At 66.8% G+C, this 20,635-nt stretch overlaps 3 protein-coding genes across 3 annotated transcripts; 2 read left to right on the top strand and 1 right to left on the bottom strand.

Annotated features, from left to right (window-relative positions):
* Positions 1-537: 537 nt before the first annotated feature.
* Positions 538-4,155, bottom strand: EMIHUDRAFT_112294 (hypothetical protein; the record flags this gene model as incomplete). The annotated part of the gene is made up of 9 exons (XM_005784961.1): positions 538-846; positions 1,140-1,221; positions 1,252-1,492; positions 1,714-1,873; positions 1,941-2,191; positions 2,223-2,316; positions 2,421-2,528; positions 3,082-3,188; positions 3,390-4,155. 9 exons carry the CDS (start codon positions 4,153-4,155, stop codon positions 538-540), a joined length of 2,118 nt encoding a protein of 705 aa, XP_005785018.1.
* A 5,549-nt stretch (positions 4,156-9,704) lies between these two features.
* EMIHUDRAFT_441887 (hypothetical protein) lies at positions 9,705-10,650 on the top strand. The gene is made up of 4 exons (XM_005784960.1): positions 9,705-9,745; positions 9,845-9,986; positions 10,061-10,218; positions 10,290-10,650. Exons 2-4 carry the CDS (start codon positions 9,891-9,893, stop codon positions 10,309-10,311), a joined length of 276 nt encoding a protein of 91 aa, XP_005785017.1. The 5' UTR covers positions 9,705-9,745; positions 9,845-9,890; the 3' UTR covers positions 10,312-10,650.
* Positions 10,651-15,138: 4,488 nt separating this feature from the next.
* On the top strand, positions 15,139-18,663 carry EMIHUDRAFT_112291 (hypothetical protein; the record flags this gene model as incomplete). Its single annotated transcript, XM_005784959.1, has 6 exons — positions 15,139-15,790; positions 16,925-17,558; positions 17,636-17,753; positions 17,869-18,023; positions 18,243-18,246; positions 18,550-18,663. The coding sequence occupies 6 exons, from the start codon at positions 15,139-15,141 to the stop codon at positions 18,661-18,663; spliced, it is 1,677 nt and encodes a 558-aa protein (XP_005785016.1).
* Positions 18,664-20,635: the final 1,972 nt, after the last annotated feature.

Here is a 20,635-nt window from a genome sequence, read left to right as displayed (position 1 = left end):
GCCGGGCGGCCCCCCCGCAGAAAAACAAGCCCCCCGGGGGGGGGGGGGGGAGGCAGGACCCCGCCCCGCCCCCCCGGGGCCCCAGGACCGGGGGGGGGGGGGGACCCCCCCCCCCCTTCCCCCGGGGAGCCCGGGGGGGGGGGGGGGGGGGGGGGGGGGGGGGGGGGTCCGCCCGACACCAGGACAAGCGGGGGGCGAGACCCCCCCGGCCCGGGGGGGGGCAGACCAACCCGGGGCGGGGGCCGGGGGCCGGGGGGGGGGGGGGGTCTCAGCTTCATGTCAGATGCAGCAAAGGCCAAAGCTAGGGCCAAAGCCGCCGCGATGGATGTCCGATGAGTTTTTATTATTTGTATATACGATGTCATGCCCCCGTTTTCCCCTCGAGTGGACCAGCCTCGGATGAGTGCGGCGCATCGCTGTCCCTCCAGACGAATCCCGTGCCCAAGCTCGATGCGTATGCCGCGTCCTGAGCCACGCGGGGCCGCATCCCCGCAGCCCCGCGATCAGCCCTGGCAAGCTGTAGCCCTCAGGGTGCCCTCAAGTCTGCACCGCCGCAGAGTGAGGCGTGCCCACCTGCTGCAGCAGCTGCGCCAGCTGCTGTGGCTGCTGAGGCAGGGAAGGGAGCGCACTCGCCCCAACCTGCTGCAGCAAGTGCGCTACCTCCTTCTGCTGCTGAGGCGGAGGCGCGTTGGCCGCACTCGGGCCGGGGAGCGCGCTCGGCCCAGCCGGTGGCGCGAGCGACGGCGGCGCGAGTGACGGCGGCGCCTCGTGCTTCCGCAGCACGCCTGCGTGGTAGAGAAAGTCGAAGTTGCCCGGCTGCTTGATGGCGGCGACGACGTCCCGCGCCTCGAGCAGGATCGGAGGGGTTAGGGTTAGGGTTAGGGTTAGGGTTAGGGTTAGACGTCCCGCGCCTCGAGCAGGATCGGAGGGGCACGAGGCAGCGGCGGCGGCGTGCCGGGCGGCGGCGGCGCTGGCGGCGGCGCAGGAGCAGCTGGAGCGGCCGCCTCGCCCCCTGGCGCGGGAGCGGGCGGCGCGGAGACAGAGAGCGGGCTCTCCTCGCCACCGACGGCGGCGACGACTGATGCGGCGGCGGCGGCGGCGGCGGCAGCGGCAGCGACGGCACCGGACGCAGCGGCCACAGCGGGCAGCGATGGTTCTCCCTCATGTCCGCGCTCTAGTCCGCCCTCTGGCGTCGGCCGCTTGCCCAGCGCCGAAGGAGGCCTACTCTCGGCTGATCTCGGCTGATCTCACTCGCCGAGCCGCGAGCCAAGCCCCGACGTCTCGAGCCGCCTAGCAGCCTCGCACGCCGCTGCAAGCTTGTCGCTCGGCGCCAGCTGCGCCCCCTCCGCCGCCGCCCCCGCGCCGCGGCTCTGAGCCGCGCGCCTCTGCGCCGCCAGCAAAGAGCGCTGCGCAAGCTGCTGCGCGACGAGCGCGGCGAGGCGGTCGCACAGCCGAATCGCGCTTTTGGTCAGCCGCGCCCCGCCCTCCGCACCTGCGAGAGAGAGGAGGCGAGACAGAGCCGAGACGTGGCTGTTGGTCAGCCCCCTGGCGTCGCAATCTCGGGTAATCTCGGGTAATCTCGGGTCATCTGCGCGCCCTCGGCCGTCGCAGTCGCGGCGACGATGGACGAGGCCGGGAAGTAGCGGCGCCGCTCGAGCGCGGGCGGCTCCGGCAGTCGCTCCGCCTGCGGGCAGCAGCAGCTGGCAGTCGGACAGCTGGCGTGGTTAGTGATGGCGTGAGGAGCTAGGCGATGCGTCGGTGTCGCCTGCCGGTACTGCTGCGCGAATGCCCTCCCGCCCGCGCGCCCCTTTGCGGCGAGTGCGCGCTGCTGCGAGTCGGAGCCGCCCGCGCTGCTGAATCCGTTGTGGTGCACCTGTTCACAGCTTCAGCTGTGAAGAGGCGCCGTGCACAAGCCCCTCCCTCGGCGAGTCCGCCGCGACCATCGCGAACGGCTCGCTCGTCGCGCGGAGGAGAGGCGCGCTCCCCGCCCCCTCCGCAGGAGCCGGCTGACCGAGCAGCGCGAAGCGGAAGCGCCGCCGGCTGTGCGACGACGACATCGCCGTCAGCCGCAGCCTCAGGTCCGCAGGCCCGCCCTTGTGCACCACCGTCTGACAGGTGCCGACGAGGGCGCTGGCGGCGGCCTCGGGGAGGAGGGGCGAGCCGTCCTCGTACTCGAGCAGCAGCCGCACGCCTAGGGGGAGGGGCAAAGACGAGTCCAGGACATGTCACGTCCTCGTACTCGAGCAGCAGCCGCACGCCGACGGGCTGCGCGGGCGAGCCGGCGGCATCCTTTGCGGTGACGCGCACGACGACCACCTGAAGAAGGGCGAGGGGCGCTTGGAGGGTGGCGAGGGGCGCTCAGTCCGGGGTGGGCGGGTGTGTGGGGGGGGGTGGGGGGGGCTGTGTGTGTCTGCTCTCACCCTCTTGTCGAGGACCAGCCCGCCCGAGGCGTCGTGGTTCGCGTACTTTGCGACGAGGCTGAGCCCGAGCGAGGCTGCCGGCCCACCCACAGGCACGGTCGGAAGGGCCTGACATACCAACCGCCACCCGTGAGCCAGGGAGTAGTCCGCAGCTGCCGCCCTCTCACGCAAGAGCGGCGCTGCCGGCGGTCGCGGCAGCTTCGGCGGCAGGCGAGGCGCTGCCCCTGCGAGGCGCGACCCCTTGCCCGGCGCTGCGAGGGCGACCTTGGGGGCATGTCGAGGACGTGTCGAGGACGTGTCGTGGACATGTGCATGTCGAGTGGCGAGATGTGGGGAGATGTGGGGAGGTGTGTGTGGAGAGATGGAGGGGGAGAGAGGACGCCTTAGCCTCGATTGCGGCGCGGTGGGCGGGCTCGAGGTCGCGGCGGCGGAGGAGCACCTGAGAGAGGGGCGAGGTGGGGGAGGGAGGGGACGGTGGGGAGGAGGGGCGAGGTGGGAAGAGGGGTGTGGAGAGGGAGCAGCGTCGGGATGCATCTCTGCTGCATCTCTGCTGCATCTCTGCTGCATCTCCGCAGCATCTCTGCTGCGCCTCATACTCCATCAGCGCCTCGCGCACACGCCCGCTCTTGAGGGCCATGTTCGCCGCCGAGATCTGAGCGACCGCCTTGCCGGACATGCGGCCCGCGGCGAGGAAGAAGGAGCGCGCCGCCGCGTAGTCGCCGCGCTGGTTAGCCGCGTGCCCGTCTCGCATCGCCGAGTCTGCGGCGCCTGCAGGAAGGGGTTCCGGGAGGGTGCGGGGAGGGCTCGAGCCTCCCCTCTCGCATCGACAAGCCCGCGGCGCCGGCTGCAGCGCCGCTCGGGCCAGCCATCGCGGCGGCCTGGCGCATGCCTGCCTGCTGCATGCCGGCCTGCTGCATGCCGACGAGGTAGGCCTGTTCACAGCTAGACGCGTGAACCGCGTCTCTTCACAGCCTCGCGCATGCGAGGTATAGGCCTGCGTGGCGGCGCCCTGCGCCTGGCCCGCCCCCGTCTGCCCCACGCCAATCTGCATCCCGACCGGGTACTGCGCGGACGGGTACGCCGCCCCCTGCCCGCCCGCCACCTGCCCGCCCGCCACCTGCCCGCCCGCCATGGGGTGACCGCAGCACGGGTGGCCGAGCGGCATCGCGCCGCCCCGAGGCACGCCTCCAGCCGGCACGCCCATCCCGGGCGCGCCTCCCATGTACCCCCCCGGGCCGAGCTGCAGCGGGTACTGCGACGGGCAGAAGGCCATCGAGGGCACCGCCGCCATGCACTGCGGCGCCAGCTGTGCAGGGACGCAGCGAGGCAGGTAGCCCGCCGTGGCGCACTGCGGCGCGGGATTCGCCGCCCCGACGCAGAGCGGCGCGGGAGGAGCCTGCGTCGGGGCGGCGCCCGCTCGCTGCAGCGCAGGAGGAGCCTGCTCAACGACGCCGGCGCAGAGAGGCGTGGGAGGCTGCAGCTTCGGCTGCGGCCGCGGCGGCGGCTGCGCCGGCGGCTGTACGGCTACCGCTGCGCACCGCGATGCGCCCGCAACTTTCGCACCGCCGGGTGCCGGGTGCCGGGTGCCGAGCGGCGATGGATTCGCACTGAAGGCAGCAGCGATTGCGGAGGCTGCGGCAGCGCCCAACGCCGCCGCCTGCGAGTTGGCTGCCGTGACCGTGGCGCCCGTGCAGCCCTCGGCCGCGACAACCTGCTTGACCGGGGCGTCAGCCATCGGCGCGTGAACGATCGCTAAGCGACGCGGGATGCGCTGACTTCGACTGTTGCGCTCGCCCCGCCAACGAGGCGAATGCTGAAAAGAAAAACAAAATTCCCCGCCTCTTTCTCCAACCCCTGTGGTTTCGACTCTGGGGGCCTTAGGGGCCCAATTTGCCGAAGGATAATGTAACGTGCCTATATGGGCTTCCAGCATCGGACCTTCAAGACATGCGCTTTTCAGTGTACTCTCTCTCTCAGTGTGTGTATGTACGTACTTTTAGCTTACTGGGAGACAAGGGAGAGGGAGGCGCGATTTCTAGACCCTTGGGGGCCCTACCACTCAGCGCAGTCGGAGAAGCCGGTGAACGAATCTTCGGAGAGGATGGGGCAGTCATCACTGCCGCGCTCACTGGGTTCGAGAGATTGTGCGAGAGATTGTGACTAAAAAAGACGAGAATCGCAGCGCCCAGGGAGTCGCTCACGCGACAGGGTGGCTCGTAGCATCGTACATGCACAACTATGCCACCGAAAAGAAACTGTGGGCAAGTACTCTCACAAATCACATCCCTTCCGGCGACTGTTGGATCCTGAGCGGTGGAGGCGCAGTCGGCGTCGGGGATCGGCCCCAACAGGCCCAGGGGAGCCAGGGGAAGGACTCGTCCTCAGTCACCTGTGCCTCCGCAGCAGGTCGCTCCACTCCAAAGAGATGCCCACAGGGGCATCGCACTGCGGTGATCTGGTCGATGAGCTTAGCTGAAAGCGCAGCGTTGCAGCGCGGACAGGAAAAGCTACGCGCCTCAGAGACGCCGGCCTTTAGTCGACGGATCTCGGCCTCGCTTCGAGAGGCGCGATATTCAGCCTCGGCAGCACGCGCTTCGGCCGCTTTCAAGCGCTCCCCCAGACAGCTCTGCTCCGAGGCAGCGGGGGCGCGTGCCGGAGAGGGAGCGGGGGTGACCGCCGGCGGACTAGGGTCCGCCGGCGGACTAGGGTCAGGCATGGTGTCCATAGCTCCTCCAAACAAAGAATGCGAGGCATGCACCAGCCAGTCAGGCTCCTCCTCCTTCTCCACATCATGCGGCTGGTCCGGCGCTGCGTCGAGTGAGGATGTGCGGGCGAGCATGCCCTCGATCGCGGCGCCGGGGACGTCCTCTCCAGCAATCGATGGTGGCGGCTCCGATGCCATCCTAGAGATGCGTGTGAGAGTCGTGGGACACTCTCCGCCTCCTCGCGAGTCGCCGCGGCCGTCGCGGCGGCGGTTGCACTAGTGTCAAGTTTGATGGACGGCCGACCTGACCCCATTTACACCTCGGACGGACGCGGCAAGTCAAGTCATGCATCAGACAACAGATCTGCTATCTGATTCTACTTTCTAGATACTAGATAGCACGCGCCGGATGCAGCACCGCCGGCGCCGCGCACGCCACCGTGGGCGTGGCGCAGGCCGCAGCGGCGCAGCGAGCAGCGTGCTGTTTTATAAGTTTTTCTCTCTTAACTCTCAAGTCACAAAAATGAATCACACAACTCACAGTGCGGGGCGAATCAGTCACAGGGTCTCAACTCTGCCGATGATGCGGGCGGCCGGAGCATCATGTCGAGCAGGGGCGGCGACTGGGCACCTGAGCCGGCTCTTGCCAGGTCAAGAGAGCCGTGCGCCGTGGCGGCGCCGGCGGCGCTGCTACCCGCGGCGGGAAGCGCTGCCGCCGCCGCCGCGCTGCCGTCGGCGGAGGCGACCGGAGCTTCCGGATCGGCGCCGGTCGCCGCGGGCGGCAGCGGCTCGAGGGCGGCGAGGCCGTCTCCCGACCCTCCGCGGGAGGGCGTGGGGAAGCGGCCGGAGCTCGAGCCGGAGGTGGCGGAGCCGGCGGAGTGGCCGAAGCCGCCCGGCGTGGGCAGGCGTCCCGAGCTGCACGCGGACCCCGCGGCGCCAAAGCCGAGCCGCATTGGCGACGCTCCGGTGGAGGAGCCGCACGAGGAGCCGCCGGACGAGTCTTGCCGCCGCCGCGCGGCGGGAAAGTTGGCGGGCGAGCCGAGGTCCCACTGCGGCAGCGGCGTGGCGGTGCCCGAGTCGGTGGAGGGCGGTTGGGCCGGCCCCGCGGCCGGAAAGAGCGCGGGCGACGCCGCAAAGAGCGGCTGCGCGGCAGGCGGGCCGGCCGCGGCCGGCTCTCGGTCGTCGAGGCCGCCGCCCGGCGCAGCGAAGAGGGCGGCCTCTTGCAGCAGGTGGCCGACGCGGGCAAGCGCCGGCGCGTCGCCGCCGCCCCACCGCTCGACGCAGGCGCCGTAGTCCGGGTCGTCGACGCGGACGGTGTAGGCGTCGGCGGCGTCCTGCTCCTCGAGCGGGAAGAGGCAGGCGTCGGAGGCGCAGCAGATGAGCACCTCCTCAAAGCTGATGGCGCGGAGCACGAGCGACGAGCCGCAGGAGGGGCAGCGCTGGAGCGAGGCGGGAAGCGACGCCGCCAAACCCTCAGCGGCCCCGCTCGATAAGAATTTTATATTGCCCGCCACCCCACACTGCCACTTCCGGTGAACCTTCTTTTCTAGACCGGAAGGATTGAGAGCAGCCTCGCTCTCAATCCTAGAAGTCGAAGGATTGTGAGCAGCACTCCTCGCAATCGTAGCATCTCTGTGCGATTGCTAGCACCCACGCTCGCAATCCTACATCTTCTAGGACTAAGAGCAGCTCCGCTCCCAAGGTGACTGGTGACGCCTACGACTACTACCAGCGCGCTCGCAATCCGAGCAAAGTCTAGGTTTGCGAGCAGCACTGCTCGCAATCCTAGCAACATGCCTCCGATTGCGAGCAGTAGCGCTCGCAATCCTACATCTTGTAGGACTATGAGCGGCGGCGCTCACAATCGTACCCAAGATCCGAGGATTGCTAGGAGCGCCCTCGCGAGGCATGTGTCGAGTCACGCGTAAGCACATGATGGACCATCACATCTCGACGTGTGAGCTCAGCCAGCGGCTGGGGCTCGACTCGATCGACATGTACATCGCCCGCCGCCAGCTGCGCTGGCTCGGCCACGTCGCGCGCATGGACTACGACCGGCTGCCGCGCCGCATGCTCTCCGCGTGGGTGCCCCACCGGCGGCCCATCGGTGCGCCGCGCATGACTTACAGGCGGTCGATCTTCAAGGCACTCGCGAAATTCGGCATCGACTCGGCGCGCTGGCATCTACTCGCGGCTGATCGCGCTGCGTGGCGCGAGACGCTGCGGTCAGGCCTCGCCCCGGCCGAGTTCCGCCCGCCTCCAGCTCCTCCGTCGCCCGAGCGCATCTCGCGCACTAAACCCGTGCGGGGCTGCACCGCGGCCACGATGGCTCGCGTTAGCGCTTCGCTGCGCCTCTTGGCTTGAGTCAGGCTTCGGGCCTGGCCTAATCGCTCGCGCGCGGGTGTGCCTGCTTGGCTCAAGCCAAACAACAACAAACACTACTGTATGGCTCTCTGATGCCCAATGCGTGCACTCGTCCCTCTCTGTATGTGTGGGTTCGTGTGTGCGGGGGCCCTCCTTGTCTCTGCCTAGACAGTGTGAGGTAACACCTACCTACCTACCTACCTACCTAGTGCGCGATATTGCAGATTTGCGAGAGTCTGTCTGGGCGGGTTCCGAAAACCGTGAGATTTTAGTTAAAACTGTGGTTCTCGACCGCCAACTCCCTCGCATCCCGCGTTTTTCTTTTTATCGGAGACGGCGTGCAGAATCTCAAGGCGCCGTGCATTTTGGAAGTCGAACACACACATCGACACACACACAGGTCGAGGTCAGCCCGCCCGAATACGCGGCCGCGCGCCGCCTCACCCCCGATCGTTCCTCACGCCCCTACCACGCCGCGCGCGCTCGTCACTCGGCCGCGCCGCACGCGCTGCGCTCGCGCCGCCCCCCCTCCCCCGGCGGGCTGCCGCTGAACGCAAACTTGTGACCGCCGCCCCTCCCCCATACCCAGCAGAGGCAGGCATGCGCAACCCCTCCGGCCGCTCTCCCGCCGGGTGCACTCTCATCGGCATCCTCGCTATGCTCGCGGCGCCGGCCGACGCGGTCCGCTGTGTCACTCCTACCTGCCAGTGCGAAGCGCTCAAGGCGGTGTATTCGGACCTGCAGATCTCAGACATCCACACAGGGTTCCCGGGCACGGAGGCCGACTGCTGCAAGCTGTCCGACGTGCGCTGCAACGACGCCGGCGGCATCACGGACCTCAAGCTGCGGGGCGGCACCTCGACGCCCTCCGGCGTGATCCCGCTCGAGGGTCTCAAGGGCCTTGTCTAGGAAGTGTCTAGGAAGTGTCTAGGAAGTGTCTAGGCGTGATCCCGCTCGAGTCGCTCAAGGGCCTTGTCGAGCTCAACAGGCTCGACCTCGGCAAGGACAGCTCCTCCTCCATCTCGGGGACGATCCCGGGCTCGCTCGCGACAGTGGGCAACCTCCGCGACCTCACCCTCACCGCAAAGCGCCTCTCGGGCACCCTCCCAGCAGAGCTCCTCGGCGCGGATGCCAAAGGTCGCCTCGAGGAGCTGAAGGCGCCGAGAGACAGCCGAGAGATGCAGCCGAGAGAGACAGCCGAGAGACACAGCCGAGAGACACAGCCGAGATGTAGAGGGACACGTCGAGGAGCAGCGACCAGCATCCCCTCTCCCTCCCTCGCACTACCGCGCACCTCGGCTGCCCCTCGGCTGCCCCTCGGCTGCCCCTCGGCTGCCCCTCGGCTGCACCTCGGCTGCCCCTCGGCTGCACCTCGGCTGCCCCGCTCGGCTGTAGGTGACGGGCCGCATCTCCGGCACCGTCCCTGCCTCGTACTGCGAGTCGCCGAGTCCAAAGCAGGGCGAGTCCAAGGTGAGCTGCGCCTGCACAGCCAGCTGCACTCCCGCCATGACGCCTCGGCTTTCCCTCGGCCGCTCCTCTCGGGCGCAGCAGGGGGAGCAGGCGGCGGTACGTCCGAGACCTGCACCAAGGTCTGACCCCTCTGCGTCACCTCGGCCGCACAGGAGTACGGCATGCTCCAAGATCTCGAGCTTGGCGACAACGAGCACCTCTCGGGCACCCTCTCCTGGTCCTGCTTCACGCAGCAGTACCTCGAGGAGCTCCGGCTCGACTCGACCGCCCTCTCCGGCACTCTGCCCCAGTTCGTCGACTTGCCGAGGATCGAGGCGAGAGAGCAGCAGAGACGTAGCAGAGGCGAAACAGCACCCGGAGATCACCCGAGATCTTCCCCCTCCCCCCCCCCCTCTCTAGTAGCCCGGCAGCAAGCAGCTCTGGGACGAGACCCGTGCATCTCCCTCCCCACAGGACATGGACCTGAGGCAGATTGAAGTGATCGACTTCTCCAACAGCGGCCTCTCCGGCACCATCTCCGACGGCCTGCGCCGCTCAAAGAGCCTCCGCTTCCTCGAGCTCTCGCGCGCCGGCGTCTCGGGCACGGTGCCGAGACTTACCCGAGACTACCCGAGACTTACCCGAGACTACCCGAGACCTGGCCGAGAGACCGCGTCTCGGGCACGGTGCCTCCCTCAGCCGCGACGCCTCCATGACACGCCCATGACACGTCCTCGAGACACGCCCCCGTGCAGGTGCCCTCCTTCCTCAACTCCCTCAGCCTCGACGGGCCGGGCGCCTCCTGCAGGCTCGACTCGCCGACACGCCCGCGTGTCCCCCTCACACGTCCCATGACACGCGCATGACGCGTCCCACCATCATGTGCATGTGCGCGTCCTGCGCGCAGGCTCGTCGACGACACGCACAGCGGCAACTTTCAGTGCCCGCTCCCGATGGATGTCCCCTCCTGCACCCGCATCTACGGGCAAGAGATCGACTGCGAGTATGACTACGCGTCGCCGCCGCCGCCGCCGCCGCGTGGTTTCGACGCAGCACGCCTCTCGACGAGGCCTTGCTCGCGCGGGCAAGCCTTAGCCGGAGCGTCGCGGGGCCTTCCTTGTAGGGCTTGGACGACCTCTCGCCGGGCATGATGGCGCTCCTCCTCCTCTTCTGCCTGAGCGGCGCCGGCGCCGCGGTCCACCTCGTGAGGCGCTCGCTCGCGCCGAGGAAGTCGATCGCAGAGGCGGCTGCGATGGCGCTCGAGATGCAGGCGGGCTCTAGGGCTGGCTGAGGGCCGTCGCGACACTACACAGACACGACTCTGTTGTGAGCGCGACCCTTGCTATCGCTAGGTGGGGGACATCAAGGTCGTGAAGTGATGTGCCGGAGGAGGGTTGCGAGTTCGGGCCGGCCCAACTCCATTCGGGCCCACAGCGCAGCTTGAGCGCAGCATGTGTGCACGTGTGTGGGTGTTGACTGTGCTCTGTGGGGCCATCACCGGGCCTTCGAGCAGCAACCAGCATATACGCACCCCTTGGGGTTGCGTTCGCGCAGTGGCGACGGACGGGGAGTCACAGCCCTCACACTGACACGGTGTTCTCTCTTTTTCTCTCTCGCCGTGAGGGGGGTGCGGGTGGGGGTTTCACCATGCTTGTGCTACACACATTCATTCCACAAGCACATAGTACAGTAAATATAATTACACAGTAAAATATGCGCATGCAACTACGATGAAACAAGGTACACTGCTCACGGCGACCGGTGGCGGTGGCGCGCCTAGCTAGAGAGTATGATATGATCTGGGACTGGGTGCGTTACACAAGCGTGGGTGGGCAAGCATCAGCAAGATGCATACCCATACGCACACATCAACGAAAGCCTGAAAGGGGTCTCTCCGCCGGCCCAAGCCCAAGAGAGCGCAAAGGCCGCCGTGCAGCACGACGCTTTTGCCCCGCCCGCGTAGTTCAGACGGAGAACGCTTCATCTATCGTGCCGTGGCCAGCAGCTCCTGATCCTGCAACTGCACTGGCCTCCCCCCAAGAGCCAGCAGCTCCCGCCGAAGCTACGAGGCTCATCTCGCAATCAACGGATGGCCCGCCAATCTGTGCGCTCGTGAGTGGCGGGAGGTAAAGCTGTAGCGCTTCCCTCCGATGCACATACAGATGCAGCTGTCTGAAGGGCGTGAGGTCGGGGTGGAAGGGAGTCAGCTTCTCCCCGCTCGACTGGAGACGAATGAGCTCGGCGTGCAGCACGCGAAAATCGGCCAGCCCGATGAGCCGAGACCGATTCGCATCGAACGCCGAGAGCGCGAGCACAGCTTGCTCGCTGTCGGTCGCGACGCCGAGCGTGTGCATCGCCGCGCGCAACTGGCTCGCGGCGATGGTGCCGGTGCGGTGGACGTCGTGAGCGTGGAACACGCGCCGCACCTCCTCCTCCCGATCTGATTCGAAAGCCGCGGCCTCAGTCTCTCCCTCAACACCCTCCTGCTCCGCCGTGCCCTCGGCCTCTGACCCCTCGTCGGTCGCCTCGACCTCTACTCGCAGGGCATGGGCCTCTACCTCAGCTCTGGCCGCCGCCATTCGGACGGCCACCCTCTCTGCGTCCCTCCGAGCCAACTCCAGCTGTGCCCCCGCCTCCGCAACCTCCGCCTGCAGCTTCTCCATCGCCAAAGCGCGGAGATCAGCCGCCTCGATCTCGGCGGAGACGCGGCCGTGGCTGGTCTTGATCTTCTCCACCTCTGCCTGGAACTGAGCGTACTCTGCCCTGTTGGTCTTTTGCAGCTCCCGCACCCGTTGCCGCAGCGCCGCCGTGTCGATCTCAAGCCGGCCCTTGTTGCCGTGGCAAGTCGCTGCGGCCATGACGAGCCCCCTGCCGGGGCTGATTGCCGTGTCCGGCGGATGAGGGCGCGTCACTGCGCTCTGAGCGAATATCGTCGACGGTGCGTAAGGGCCGCGGCCGGGTAGCGCCGGCGCGGCGTCCGCACAACTCCCATCGCTAGCCTGTCGCCCAAGCTGCGTCGCCAGCGATCGTACCCGCCCCGTCATCCGGTGCATGCTGCGAGAGGTCTTGCCCGCGACGCTCCAAAACACTTCACGGTACGCGGCCGAGTCCATCCGGGGAAGCGTCGACATCCGCCGGCGCTCGTGCGCAACACGTGCGCTGCGCAGCGTGTGCTCGCGCACGATGGAGCCGCAGGTGACGATGCCGACGATGGCGCCGACGATGAGCTGCGTGAGGACGGAGGGGTCAGTCTGAAGCCGCTCGTTGAACTGGTCAAAGAAGCCGTCGCAGTGCTTGGTGACGAGCGGGAGGGGCGGCGACGATGGCGACGTCGAGTTGGGCCCCTCCGTGGCCGAGTCGAGCCGTGAAATCTCCTCCGAGTGCTTTGCGTCGACAGAGTGGTGGAGCGCAAAGATCACCGAGGTGAAGCAATGAATCACGAGGCCTGCTCACACCACCGGCGTGAGACGAGGCGCCGCGCAACGCCGACGCGCCGCTGCCGTGCGCGCGCACCTAGCGGTACGTACACCGCCACCGCCTCAAAGGTCAGCCGGTCCGAGGTGACGGTGATGCCGCGAAAGATGCGGAGCAGGTTCGACTTGTCGACTTGCCACGCGCAGAGGATGTAGAAGAGGGTCAGTGGATAGATGGCAGGGATGGCCTGTCCGCGTGGGCAGCGGATCAGCGTCGTGGGGCGTCTCCCTCCGCGCGGGCCGCCGGAAGCGATGCAGAGGTGGGCGAGTGTCGAGCGTCCCCGTGGGTGCGCTCACAGTTGAGAAGGTGAGGCCGTAGACGATAAACTTGAGAAGCAACTGAGGGACGGCGGCAGCGCATGAGGCTTGGCGCGCGCGGGACTGCGGCCGAGCGCTGACTCGTCGGGCGCACCTGATAGCGGAACGGGAGGTAGAGAGGGTTGGTCACCGAGTAGTGGCCCGCCGCTGTTGGTAATCCGCCGCTGTGAACAGGTGTGTGTTGTTAGCAGCTAGGGTTTGAGAGCCCCTCCCTGTGTGTTGTTTGCTGCGCTGCTCTACCTGCGGCCGGGCTCCGACGAAGAACTGTGGGGCAAGCGAGTACCCGCCTGCTGATAGACGTGTCGGCTGGCACAGCGCGCCAGACGCCAGAGCTCGACGCACCATATGTGTTCCGGACGGCGTGAAGAGGTGGGGCGTGCAGCGGTGCACTAGAGCTCAGAGGCGCAAGACAACCTTGAAAGAAGAACACGAAAACTGATATCTTTGCCCAGGTTGGGTCCGAGGAGCGAGGCTCTCGAGGAGGCCCCGACGGAAGACGTTTCGAGCGAGAGCCGGGCGAACGGTCTGTGAGAAGGCCGCAAGAAATCGCCTCCTTCCTAATTTAGGGTCCTCCCTCAAGTTTCGGGACCGGTTAGGGGGTGGCGGCAGGCCCCTGGCGGTTGATTGATTGATGGGAAGGCGAAACACAGTCCGACCAACGACTGGGATAGGCGGTTATGTCGAAGGAAGAGAACTCGGCTCTCGAAAAAAGAAAATTCTCGCGGGCGTTCGCGCCTCTCCATCGCCGCTCGCCGCAGCGCGGGGGAAAGAGCGGGACGCTCGTACCGAAGGCCCAAAATCCGCTACTACAGCGCAATGTCGAAGCGGCCTCGTCCCTCCCCGCCTCTGTATCTGCTGCGCCTTCCGAACCTGCTCTCGCATGCGGACATTGCCCGCCTCGAGCGCATCACCAAAGACACGACCTACTCAACTGCCTACGAGGCGCCGGCCCTGTGGCTCCCGAGAGGAGAGACATATTATGTGTCCTCATCCGCTACGTGATGATAGGACCGCCACGTCGGCCACGTCTCCCGCATCATCTGGCGCGCAGCCGAAGCGCGCGGCTCGCTCCGTCGCTCCCTATCGGCCACCGGCGGTGTCGAGCTCTTAGGCGGCCGCCCCGCCGCGCCAAGGCTGCCGCCACAAGCAGCGAGACGACGGGCAGCAGCGGCACGGCAGCGCTGCTCGCCGGCTCGGAAGACGAAAGCTCGGAAGACGAAGACGAAAGCGACGACGCCGACTTCGATCCGGATGACCCAGGCGACCAGCGCACACGTCGGAGACGGTGAATAGTGGCGCTGAGGCCTCCTCTTGTGCCCCGCAGACCCTTGCAGCTGCTTTGCCCACCACGGGGATTGCCCGCAGTTCCTGTTCAAGAGGCTCAAGGCGGCGGTGCGAGAGGGCGCGAGAAAATGGCCCAGTGCTCTGCCCGCGTTCTCCTCTGGGCGGGTGCGGTACGAAAATGTGCACGCAATGTCGTACGGCGTTGGGGACAAGAAGAGCTGGCACCTCGACGCCTTCCCCGCCTCGAAGCGCCCAAAGGGCCCGCCCGGCTTCGAGGATGCGCGCGCTCTCTCGGTCGTGGTCTGCCTCGAGCCCTGCGACGCGGGAGGCGTGTTCGAGGCGCGAGCGGGCTGGGTGACGGAGCCGCCGCCGGCCCTCCCTGCACTGCGCGGGAGCGAGCGCCTGTAGGTGGTCCGCGGCTCGGCGCCGGAGATGCTGGCCAGCGGCGAGCCCTCAGGCTTGCCGGAGGCGGTGCCGCTCCGAGCTGGAGACGCTGTCGTCTTCCCGTCCAAGCGGCTGATGCACCAGGTGTCTGCCGTGACGCTCGGGCGACGCAAGAGCATCGCCCTCTTCGCCCGCACGCCGAGCAAGCCGGTCGCTGCCCAGGAGTCGGACTCGGCCGATTCGGACTTTGACTACGAGGACGAGGACTAGGCGTGACGCGGCACGTGGGGGGGGGGGGGGCGGAGCGCGAGGGCCTCGGGCGCGCGCTTTTGGGCCAGGATGCGGGTCGGGGCTCGGGCACTCGGCTCAAGCGCACAGACGCGCAGGGCTGCGAGGAGCGTGGAGAACGCGGCGGAGGAGCGAGGAGGAGCGATCGCCCACCGCACTTGCGCGCATCGCGGCAGAATTCTTTTTTTCGGGATGGCACCGGAGTGAGAGTCGTGTGACTGCTCCTATAAATAAATAGAGCAGACATTTCCTGGAGGAGATTTTAGGGGGCGACGGAACCCGACGGCGGTGCAGACCGCCCGCCCCGCTCGGAGGGCGGGGTGCAACCCACACAGCACACAGACATATAATTATGTATCTAGGCGCTGCGCCCTTCCGACCGTGCTCCCCGCTGCTGGTGAGGGGGCAGACGACCTTGACATCGCCGGAATAGCGCTTGCCGCCGGCAAAGACGATGACGTTCGACGCGCCGGCTCCCGCGCTATTTGACCGTGCTCTCGTGCCTGGTCGCTCGATCCATGTTTGGCTTCCGCCCGGCTACCACCAGCAGCCTCGTCGGCGCTATCCGACCCTGTATGTGCATGATGGGCAGTGCTGTCTCTCCAACGATGAGGGCGGTAGCAGCGGCGGCGGCGGCGAAGGCAGCCGGTGGGACCTCAACTGCGCGCTCTCGCGCCTCGTCACCGCCGGCGAGATCTCGCCGGCGATCGTTGTGATGCTGGACTCGTGCGGAGGCGGCCATCTCCTTGACATGGACCTGCCGCTCGGGCCAGAGATGCCGCCCGTGCCGCTGCTCAGGCGGAGGTGGCTCGAGTACGGCGACAATCCGCTCGGCCGCAAGTACATCGGCTACGTCTGCGACGTCGTCAAGCCCGCCATCGACGCGAAATTCCGCACCCTGCCGTCGCCGGAGCACACGTCGGCGATGGGCAGCAGCATGGGCGGCCTCTGCGCCTTTCTGAGCGCGTGGCGCCGGCCCGATGTGTTCGCGCACGCAGCCTGCCTCTCGCCCGTCTTTCAGCTGCCGCTCATCACCGAGGTGGCGCTGCGGAGGCGACTGCGGCCGGACGCGCGCCTGTACATCGACAACGGCGGCGACACCGCCCGTGCCAGTGTTGCACGCGTCCACGTCGGGTTGTTTGTTGTAACTATGACCGAGGTGGTTCGTCGGCTCCATTCGCACAGCTGTGCCCCACGCGGCGCGTAGGGCGAGGATGAGGCGCTGGAGGCTACACTCTGCTCGTTCTCAGTGCAGCGCTCTTGTATTCACACCCGCACAGCACCCTTAGGTATTTTTATATTCCCCCACCGGGTGAGTGGGTGGGTGGGAATTTTATATTTAGCAATATGAGCCGCCGTCCCCGAACTCGAGTCCGCCGACCGCTATAGGTCGAGCGGGGAGAGAGGCGCTGCCTCCACAGCGGGGACGGAGGCGACACCTCCGTCCCCACCGCCATTGGTTCGAGCGGCGAGCCTTGGGCTAAGGCTTAGGGCTTAGGTAGAGCGGGGACGGAGACGTGGAAAAGCGTGCTTGTGAGTGGAAGCCACAAGCGCGCTGGCTCCGTTCGTTTTTATATGAGGGTGTTTTCCTGAGGGTGTGTTTTCTTGAAACCTTTTCTTAAACTGGGTAATGAACCCCTGTCACTCCGTGAAGTGAACAGAAGAGAGGTGTGAACAGACTGGCGTGCTGATCGTGAAGAGGCGCCATGTCATCGGACACCGAGAGCACACGGTCTGCGACCCGCGGTCAGAGGTCGCACCCGAGCCGCAAGTCCCCAAGGGGCCGGGCCAGATAAGGCGCGTGCCCCAGCTTTTCACAGCAACAGCATGGTACACGGCCTGGCAAGCCACGTCGAGGGGGAGACCCAGGCGGCGCTGCACCGAGATCCGCATCGCCCGATGAGGGGTTTTTTTTCCGCGACATCTTTGGTCGCTATTCGCTGGCACTCTCTCTTTTAGTAGCGCATGCCGCGGGGCTCGCCGTAACACGGCCCTGCGCTGCGTCCGACCCTAGCAGGTGCCATCCATATATGCGCCGCCCGCTCGACCTCGAGCGCTCCTCCGCACTTCGCCTGCTCGCGGCGGCAGCTTGCGGCGCTGGCGTCCCGGACGCTCAGGGGCGCCAGCCAGAGCTGTCGCAAATTCCTCTCGAGCGCTGCGGCGGCGCCTTTTGTGAGTTCCAGCGCCAACGAGCATGTGAGTACAGCTTGATATGGTCCCAACTGTTGACTGTCCTACAGGCGCCTCCTACTCCGTCGAAGGTCAGAGATTTAGAGCGGTGTTGGACACGGGAAGCCCCTTCCTGCTGGTGCCGGGCCGACTGCCCGCCTCTGGCTGCGATGATCGTTGGGGATGCTACGCCGATTCCACCGCGTCGGTGGCGCTGGGTGACGCAACCACGGAGGGGTTCGGCGGGCAGGATGTCGGCGTGGAGTGGCGGCGTGGCAGGCTCGACTTTGGAGACTTTAGCTTCTCGCCCATCAACTTTGGAGTCGTCACCTCGTCCGTTCGCAAGGGAGGGACGTCCGCGATCTACCTTGGGCTGGTGCGGGACCGCGTGCCTCGAGTCCGGCCGACCCTGCTTGAGCAGACGGACATCCAGTCCTTCCAGTTCGACTTCCCTCGCCGCCGACTCACCCTCGCCCGCAGGCCTCTGCTGCGGCAGCGCGACGCCATCCCGCTGGTCGACCTCCGCCCGCTGGGCGCTCCGGTGGCGCAGTACGCTTGCCGCGTCGAGCGCCTCCTCGTCAACCGAGCGGAGGTGCCGCTCTCTCGGCCGGCGGTGGCGGTTCTCGACACGGGAACCACGGGCCTCGTCCTCTCGGACTCGCTCTACCAGTCGGACGAGCTGCCGCTGCCCGGCGCTGCGATGAGGTACGTGTCAGCGAGACGGGCGCGCTCGTGCCTTCCGGCTCTAGTCTTCCGGCTGAGCTCTCCCTCGCCACCTGCAGGGACGTCGAGGTTATCGTCCGCACGGAGCGAGGGCGACCCGTCGCTCTGCACGCCTCTTCGCGGCGCTACCGGCAGAGCGACGGGGAGCCTGAGGAGTTCCCGCTCATTGTGACGCCGGTGACTCCCCACGCCACTTGCTGTTCCCAGACGCCGCCTCGTCCCAGACCCATCCCACTGCCCTCGGTCAGCCTCCCTCCGGTCTTACGTCCACGACACGACCACTCCTCGGCAGGTGAGCCTCCCCTGGTTTGGCCTCTCCGCCCCGACTCCGCTCGGCACTCCGCTAAACTTCGACTCGTCGCTGCCGCCGGCCGACTCTGCGCCGAGGCCCATCGTGCTCCGCCCTCGTCCCGCCTCTGCGCTCGACCCGGCGGCGCAGGCGAGGAGGTCGCGGCTGCGCCGAGCGCGGCTCGCATCTCGCGGGCCTATTTTAGCCGAGACAAATAGCCGAGCCTTTCTATTTACCTACCTACCGCTTGACAGCTCCCCGGGATTAGCCTAGCAGTGAGTAAGCAACCGTCCGTGGTGTGAGATTTTAATGCCTCGGCCGCGACACCAGCCACAACACGGGCGGGTCGCGTGAGACGGCGGGCTGTGCCAAGGCAGGCAGGTGTGCACTCTGGCACTCTGCTAGTACTTGTGTGCTCACACCACGACTACACTGTGGGGGGACGGGTGCTTGAGCATGAGCCTATTTGTAGCCGAGATGCAGCCGAGATGCAGCCGAGATGCAGCCGAGATGCAGCCGAGATGCAGCCGAGGTGCAGCCGAGGTGCAGCCGAGGTGCAGCCGAGCTGCAGCCGAGGTGCAGCCGAGATGCAGCCAAGCAACAGTCTCAATGCGCGACGGCAGGCGTGAGGGGGAGGCTGCAGAGCCGCACGTGCTCTTCCTCGGCCTCGCCTTCCTCTCGCAGCTGCAGCTGACGGTCGACCTCGACGCGATGCGCATGAGCGCTGTCGAGGCGCCAGCGACGCCCGGCAGCGCGGAGTCCTTTGGCGTGCGACGCTGGTGGTCGCAGCGCCCATGACGCATATGCAAGGGTCAAGCCGGGCGTGCATATTTCTCACAGGAGACGCAGCTCGCGACCTTTCGAGTGCGCAACTTGTGTTCGCGCTCGCCACGCACCCGCGCGGGGCGTGTGTCTGTACGAGTGTGGGCACGGTTGTCCTCCGGCGAGCCGCAGAGAGACGAGTGGTGAGCTCTTGTACATTCACCAATCATTCAGATCTTCATCCATGATGAAGAGAGCTATCCCATCATGGATATGGTAGTACATTGCAATTCTGCTCGAGCGGACTGTCACCAAAGACACCACACACTACAGAACGCTCAGGCCCCGCCCCCCGCGGCGCGGCCGGCCCTCGCCACTGACGTATACGGTGGGGGAATATGCGCGCTACTACGCACTACGTCTTTCCCCTCGTCCTCCCTCGCCCTCCCCACCCCAACGCGCGCAACCACGGCGGCGTGCCCCGTTCGGCCGGGGCGTCCTGGGCGGGCAAACGCCCGCCCCGGCGGCCGACTCTGGGATTGTAGGTCGAGTCTTGGTGGTACGGAGACGGTCACGAGACGGGACGGACGGGACCTCCGGACTCTAGGACGACGCCACGGGACTCTAGGAGAGAGAGTGTGAAGGGAGTCTGGCGGGGCTTTGGCCCGACGTCCCACATCAACATCCTCAACATCGCCTCACGCCGCGTTCCGTACAACCTTTGCCGCAATCTGGAGTGGCAGGTGTGTGCCGCGCAGGGCAGGCTACCGGGACAGGGCAGCAACACCGTCCTCTTCGCCACCTCTCCAAACAGCCTCGACCCAAAGCCGTCCTCGAGCCGGCCTCTCGGCCAGTGCGGCGGCTGGAAGCCAGACCGGCCCCCTCCTGGCGGCTACGGCTACGCCAATTTTGACATCTTCTACCTCGAGGCTTGCGTGTTTGATCAAATCTGCACCAATGGCGCCGATATCTTCAACTCGCACGGCGGGCCGTTCCACTGCCAGTTCTCAGAGGAGCGCTTCCGCGAGCTCGAGCGCGTTCTCTCGCAGCCATTCGTGGAGCCGTTGGAAGACAAGTGCGACGCTCCTAGGAAGGGGTGAAGTGTGCGGGCGTGTCGAGCACGAGGACGGGCACACGTCGACGAGAGGGAGACCAGTGACGTGGTTTGAGGGCGTTACGTGGGCGGCAGCGCGGGTCCACCGGGCTGAGGTCTGCCGGAGAGTCACTGGGAGTGGCGCGGCTTCAAGCGAGAAAGGACTGGGGTCTGAGGCGGGAGGGTAGTGCCTAAGATGGCGGGGGGTAGGTCGATCGAGCAGGGCGAGAGGGCGAGAGACGACGCGACGGCAACATATGCAGGTTCCCCCGAACGTTACGTTACACAATTGCTAGACACTCTTAGACAGCAGCTCGACGATTACTGTTCTGCTGTGTCGTGTATGGAGATTCGCGACCCCAGCCGTCTCGTGTCGACCTCGCGACTCGCATCAGCTCGCGCTGCCTCTCGTCTGAGATTGGGATTGATGGTAGCAAACACATGTTTCAAAGCGGACAGCTCTCCGAACATGCGGTGAGAGAGAAGTGCACAGTGTACGTACGGTGTACACCTCGGTCTGGGGCGGGTCTAGCTCTAGGAGCGAGCGCCGAGCGAGAGCCGAGAGAGAGAGAGAGGAGACGGACACTGACGCGCGTGCTGAGCCGTGAGCGCCGTGACGGAGGTCTCCCCCCGGAACGAGTTTTAGTTTGAGAGAGAGGGACCGACGTACTGACGGCGTATCATCATGCATGGGCTCAGCACCAAAATTCATCTCTCGGCCACACGGCCAGAGCCCAGAGGTACACCGACAGTCACGAGCACAAAATAGTAGAAGTCATGCCGAGGCGGCGAGGGGCGTCTCTCTGGGCTTTGACTCGTCATCCGAACTTGCGCCTCCACGGGAGGCCGCGCAGGGAAGCGGCGCGCGGAGGCGAGGCGCGCGGCAGGCGACTCGGCAAAGCGGTGCCGCCTCCT

Source organism: Emiliania huxleyi, assembly GCF_000372725.1.
Source record: "Emiliania huxleyi CCMP1516 chromosome Unknown EMIHUscaffold_166, whole genome shotgun sequence".
Lineage (NCBI taxonomy): Eukaryota > Haptophyta > Isochrysidales > Noelaerhabdaceae > Emiliania > Emiliania huxleyi.
This window is presented reverse-complemented; position numbering and strand designations above follow the sequence as displayed.